The 5,880-nt window shown below is 38.3% G+C and overlaps 2 protein-coding genes across 2 annotated transcripts; both read left to right on the top strand.

Moving 5' to 3' along the window:
* Positions 1-793: 793 nt before the first annotated feature.
* Positions 794-3,148, top strand: LOC109019111 (protein FAR1-RELATED SEQUENCE 5-like). The gene is made up of 6 exons (XM_019001329.2): positions 794-886; positions 1,375-1,440; positions 1,527-1,652; positions 1,744-2,325; positions 2,417-2,498; positions 2,613-3,148. The coding sequence occupies exons 1-6, from the start codon at positions 794-796 to the stop codon at positions 3,146-3,148; spliced, it is 1,485 nt and encodes a 494-aa protein (XP_018856874.2).
* Positions 3,149-3,214: 66 nt separating this feature from the next.
* LOC108988486 (protein FAR1-RELATED SEQUENCE 5-like) lies at positions 3,215-5,340 on the top strand. The gene is made up of 3 exons (XM_035684364.1): positions 3,215-3,728; positions 3,963-4,142; positions 5,246-5,340. Exons 1-3 carry the CDS (start codon positions 3,215-3,217, stop codon positions 5,338-5,340), a joined length of 789 nt encoding a protein of 262 aa, XP_035540257.1.
* Positions 5,341-5,880: the final 540 nt, after the last annotated feature.

Below are 5,880 nucleotides of genomic sequence, written 5' to 3'. Positions count from 1 at the left end.
CTGGTGTGAAGAGATTCCCGCTTTGGTGGTTGACGTCGAAACAGAGATCTTCGGCTGGTGTTTTTCCTTCAGATCGTAACCTTGCGTTGTCTTCGGCGTAGGTGATTTTCGGCGTGGGTGATCTTCGGCGTGGGTGTCTCTGTCGCACGTTCTTCATCTTCCTAGGTTTGCTCGGCGTGGGTGTCTTTGTCACGCGTTCTTCATCTTCTTGGGTGTGCTCTTACATTTTTTTTTTTTTGTTTGTTTGCAGGAGTTAGGGAGGTCTAACAGTTTTTGGCTTCAAATCGACTCTCTCGAAAGCTCTGGGATTTTGTGGTCTTCAAATCGAGCTGTGAAGTGAACTGGTCCAGCACGGTGGATATCAACTGGAACACATACAATGGTAAAGCACCTTTTTTTGTGTGTGTTTGGAAACCTAGCTCCGTGTTCATGTGCTTATGCCATAGAAATGCATATTCATGTGAATGAAATTCATGTTCTGAGTAAAAAACAAAATGCATAATATTCGTGTGTTCACAAAGAAACATGAAAGTTTGTGTGAAGGTTGTGAAAAGCATGCATTCCTTTCCCAATAAATCACTGCTCTGTAAATCTCGCTATCACTAAATAATGAATGCATGCCATGTTACTTTGTTTTAGAGGTAAAATAAAATAATGCATGTCATGTTAATTGTGGAAATGTGAACTCCTACTGCAAATTTAAATATTCACCATAAAATATTTTGAAGCCAAATCACTACTAACTCACAAATACAAGACCTGCAAGCTTTTGTAAGATGCAGGGATTGTAGCAATGATTATTGCCAGGAAAGTCAAAAGTACCCCATACAATGAAAATACATGCGATGAATTTGGTCATATGATGAACCTGTGGAATGATGAACTTGTTAGTAAGTAGACATACAGCTGGCAAAGTGCAATACATAAGAAGAGGAATGGCAGTGATTGGATAGATGGTGGTGTTCACATATGCAAATCTCTCTAGCCATTTAAGCATGCCACCATAGCCATACCATATGGGGCAGTGTCTGTTGAGAATAATTTCGACAGAACCCAGAGCCCATCGAAGCACTTGGTTCAGTCGATCAGAAAGATTAATAGGAGCAGACCCTTTAAAGGAAGGGTGCCTCTAAATACAAATTTACAATGTTGTGGAATTGAGGCTTGAAACTTGGTATTTGATTTCTCTATACAAGAAACATTTGTTTGGACCCTAGCATGTCAAAAGTTGTAGTTTTGATACCTCATTGCAAAGCTATAATTATTATTTTCTGGTATGATTAATTAAAAATGCATGCTCAAGACCATTCCACTTGTTTGTTCACTTAGTATTCTTCCCAAAGACTGGCATTGGATATTGAACAATGTGTACAGGGCATTGGAAAAGGGGAAGAACACTCAAATCCGCTAACACCATCTCGCTCAAACACCCCTACCTCAGTATGTTATTTCATATTTCAAAAACTTATTGGAAATGGTCTACTCAATGTTTCTCATTCTAATTATCATTATTATTTTTATGTTAGGACATCCCTCAAACGGGTTTAGCAAACTTTCCAAATCACATGCACAGTTACTATGGACCAGTGCCTACATGGTCACCAGCATTTCTGCCATATCCAGATGGCAGCCAATATCCCAGTAACATTCAGGTAGTTTTCAACGTCTTCTTGTTTGTTATGTAAGTTGGGGGTTTTTTAGAGTTTAATTGCTCTTGTATTTTTTTTTTTTTTTTTTTGGCAGAATATTGGTTACCCATTTCAATATGGGATTGGACCTCCGACTCCTCACATCACTACAAGCTCCACAACGAGCGCAAGGGGTTGTTCAGAGGATAGACCCGATTGTAGGGAAACTGAAGTGCCATGTACAAACTCAATTGTTGATGAAGAAAGTCAAGAAGATAGACCCGAATCACGGGAAACCGACGATTGCACTATTGGTTCACCACAGTTAGTGCAAACGGATGGTGATGATATAATTGAGGAGCCAAGGTCTGGGATAGAATTCAATTCTTTTGAAGATTTACATATCTATTATAAGGATTATGCTAAGAAATGCGGGTTTGGGGTGATGACACAAAGGAGTGAGAGGGGAGATGATCAAAGTATCAGATATGTCACTCTTAGTTGTGCCCGTGGAGGGAAGGCCCGGATTAAGAGTTTGAACGTCGCAGCACCACGCCCGACGGGAAAGACGGATTGTAAGGCAGCAATGATTAATGCCTTAAAGGTTGATGGAAAGATGCGGTTGACAATAGTCCATAATACACATAATCACGGCCTCAGTCCAAAGAAATCTCGCTTATTTCGTTGTAACAGAGAAGTGAGTGAGACTGTAAAAAGAGTCCTAGATACAAACGACTTGGCTGGGATCTGGATAAATAAGAGTTTCAGATCTCTTGTCGTTGGTGCAGGTGGCTTCGAGAACCTCCCCCTTTTTGGAAAAGGATTATCGCAATTATATAGACAAGGCACGTCATCTACGACTTGGTGCAGGTGGTGCTGGAGCACTTCGAGATTATTTTTTAAGGATGCAGTACAAGAATAATGGTTTTTTTGCATCGATGGACTTAAGTGATGATGAGAGGCTAAAGAATGTATTTTGGGCAGATCCACGCAGTAGGGCGGCCTACCAGTATTTTGGTGATGTCGTCACATTCGACACCACATACCTCACGAATAGATATGAGATGCCATTTGCACCATTTGTTGGTGTAAACCACCACGGACAATCTATTCTTTTGGGAGCAGGGTTGATTTCAAGTGAGGATACAGAGACATTTACATGGTTATTCCAGACCTGGTTGCAGTGTATGGATGGTATACCTCCAAAAGCTATTATTACTGATCAAGATAGAGCAATGAAAAACACAATTGCTAATGTCTTTCCAGAAAGTCGGCATAGATTCTGTTTATGGCATATACTAAAGAAAGTTCACGAGAGGCTTGGGTCATATGTTGCCTACAAAAGTGGACTAAAAAGTCACTTAATGAAATGTGTGTATGACACTCAAACAATTGAGGAGTTTGAGAAATGTTGGGATGGGTTACTTAACACATACGATTTACATGAGAATGTCTGGTTGAAAAGTTTATATGATGAGCATCAGCATTGGGTACCAGTATTCTTAAAAGAGTACTTCTAGGCTGGAATGAGTACAACTTAGCACAGTGAAAGTATGAATGCTTTTTTTGATGGTTATGTTCATGCGATGACAAACTTGAAGGAGTTTATCGACCAGTTTGACAATGCGCTGAGGAAGAAAATTGAGAATAAAAACAATGCAGACTTCCACACATTTAGCGTCACCATTCCCTGTATATCTAGATCTCCAATTGAAAAGAGATTTCAAGAGTTGTACACGAATTCTAAATTTAGGGAAGTCCAGCAGCAAGTAATTGGTGTGCTCGATATGGATCCATGTCTACTCAGTGAGGATGGTGTAATGAAAACATATCTGGTGGAAGATGAAGTTCGTGTTGAAGAGTTCACTAAGCTTGTGTGCTATACAGTTAACTTCAATGTGGAAGACTGCGATGGAAAGTGTTCATGTGGGTTATTCGAGATGAGGGGGATACTGTGTAGACATATTTTAGCCATCTTCAAAGCTAACGGTATAAAGTTATTGCCAGACCGGTACATTTTAGATCGATGGAGAAAGGATATCAAGAGGAGATACACGTTAATCTACAGTAGCTATGATGCTAGGGATCAGAGGCCAGATGGTAAATATTCAAGTTTGCTGAATATATGTTATCAGATGATAACTTATACAGCGGGTTCCAATGAGCAGTTTGAAGATGCAAAAAAGAAGTTATATTTAATGATTGACTAGTACCGTGAGGATCAACACCCCCCATCTATGACCCAAACAGGTTCGTATGCGAATTTTTGCAGTTTATTTATTTTAAGTAGTTCTTGATAGTATGTCATATTTAACAATTCTACGCCCTTGGCAGGTTCGAATGCTGGTTTTACGACACTGGACACAAATGCTGGTGGTAGTTCAAAACCCGTACTAAGTCCAAATGTTGTGCGAGGGAAAGGAAGACCTCCATCTCTGAAGAGAGCATCCAGGATGGAGAAAGACATGCAGAAGGTTAAAGCCAAGCAGAAAAAAGCACCAGTCAAAGGGAAACGTAAACATGTGCATGTCTTAATATTAATGGTATTAGATATATACATGGTTATGTACATTAGCTTTATAACGTAATTACATAGTTATGTACATTAGCGAGATGAAGGAGATACACCACTCCCGGATGTGTGTAGAAATTTATTTTGCCCATCAAATGTAGATATCACCAGTCCTAGACAAATGCAGGTATATTAATTGTTAATTATTTTGTTATATTTAAGTTTGCCTATGGAAGAAGTAAATGCAAAAAAAAAAAAATTAACAATATACCATTTTGTTAATCATCAACAGCCTGTTTGAGACAATTCAATTTTTGACAATAGTGGAACCCAGCTCCAGGAAACAGTAATTGAAAGTCAAGAAAGTGTAATAATTTCAAAATTTTCACTTAATAATTTCAGTTTTGCACTTTTCACATTTTGACAGTTTCACTTTCAACATTTTGCATACAATTCTTTGCAAATACAGTTTGGGTTGGATGGATCACAACCGATACAACATGGGTTCGATGGATCACAACCTAAGAAGCATGGATTGGATAAATCACAACTGGATTAATTGATATGAGCAAATGGGCATTTTTGTGTAAATGTAGAATTAGTTAATGTTATTATAGTATGTGTTGAGATTTGGTGTAAATGCGAGAACATCATAGTGTCTTGTTGTAAACATCATAGTGTCCTGTTGGTGATGTTGTAAACATACTTTTGATTTTGGTGATGTTACTTGAATCCAAACGTAGTCATGTAGCTGTACTGGTTGTTTTAGCATCTTGATGCTTGTTGGTGATTAAATACCAATGTCCTTGTGCTAAGGTCTGATTGGTTCTTGTCAACAGGAAACATAGGTTTTGACTAGTGCATTTGGGTTGTCTTGTAGTATATGCAGTTGACATATCTAAGAAATGAAAATTTGTTAGTCTTCTTCAAAACGCTACAGGAAACATAGCTTTCCTTGGTTGCCATCTCCCCTCCTTTTGTTTAGAAAAATTATAAGAATTAAATCTATTTTCATGGTGCATTTATTTCATGGTGCATTTATTTCTGGTGCATTTATAAGAATTAGTCTTGTTGGATTTATGGTGCAAACATTGTCTGTTTTCAGTACTAGTGCATTTGGGTTGTCTGTCTGTGTGCGGTGCAGATCCTGATGGTATTATCTTTGATCTAGTTTGTTTAGTTGAAGAGTTTGGAAATTGAAGAGAAAATCAACAATGTCAGATGGTGTACGGTGTAGATCCTGTTCTGAAGCAAGAAATAGCTCTAAAGATGCTTGTTTGCTACTACAAAGTTTATATAGTTATGAAGAATTTTACTTGCATTATAAACAACCATAATGACTTGTAACATGGCACTTGCTGAATTTTACAGAGGCAAAATGGTAATTGCTGAATTTACATAGCTATCATATTGCACTTGGACTAAACAACCAAAATGACTTGTAACACTTAAATTACACATTCAAACTAAGAAACAACAAACAACCACTACCAACTCACTAAGCAACAACAAACAACAACTACAAAAGCCCAAGACACCCGAAGAAGCATCCATGAACGTGTTATTCCGGCTTCTTTCTCAAAGAGCATCAACTCCTTCAAAAACTCCTCATCTCGACCATCTTACACCATCTCTCTCTTCTCAATCTCATCCTCACTCTTACGGAGCTCAATCTCCCTCTTCTCAATATTGCAAAGTCTCTCATCGACCTCTTTCTCCTTCCTTAATAGTTCATTTTTT

Source organism: Juglans regia, chromosome 13 (assembly GCF_001411555.2).
Source record: "Juglans regia cultivar Chandler chromosome 13, Walnut 2.0, whole genome shotgun sequence".
NCBI classification, from domain to species: domain Eukaryota; kingdom Viridiplantae; phylum Streptophyta; class Magnoliopsida; order Fagales; family Juglandaceae; genus Juglans; species Juglans regia.
This window is presented reverse-complemented; position numbering and strand designations above follow the sequence as displayed.

Excerpts from the sequence above, each read along its gene's own strand:
- LOC109019111 (XM_019001329.2), top strand. The coding sequence starts at position 794 with ATGATTATTGCCAGGAAAGTCAAAAGTACCCCATACAATGAAAATACA. Across the intron at positions 887-1,374 it reads ACCTGTGGAATGATGAACTT|GGCATTGGAAAAGGGGAAGA; the intron begins GTTAGTAAGTAG and ends CAATGTGTACAG. Across the intron at positions 1,653-1,743 it reads AATATCCCAGTAACATTCAG|AATATTGGTTACCCATTTCA; the intron begins GTAGTTTTCAAC and ends TTTTTTTGGCAG.
- LOC108988486 (XM_035684364.1), top strand. The coding sequence starts at position 3,215 with ATGACAAACTTGAAGGAGTTTATCGACCAGTTTGACAATGCGCTGAGG. Across the intron at positions 3,729-3,962 it reads TAGGGATCAGAGGCCAGATG|GTTCGAATGCTGGTTTTACG; the intron begins GTAAATATTCAA and ends CGCCCTTGGCAG. Across the intron at positions 4,143-5,245 it reads AGCACCAGTCAAAGGGAAAC|TACTAGTGCATTTGGGTTGT; the intron begins GTAAACATGTGC and ends GTCTGTTTTCAG.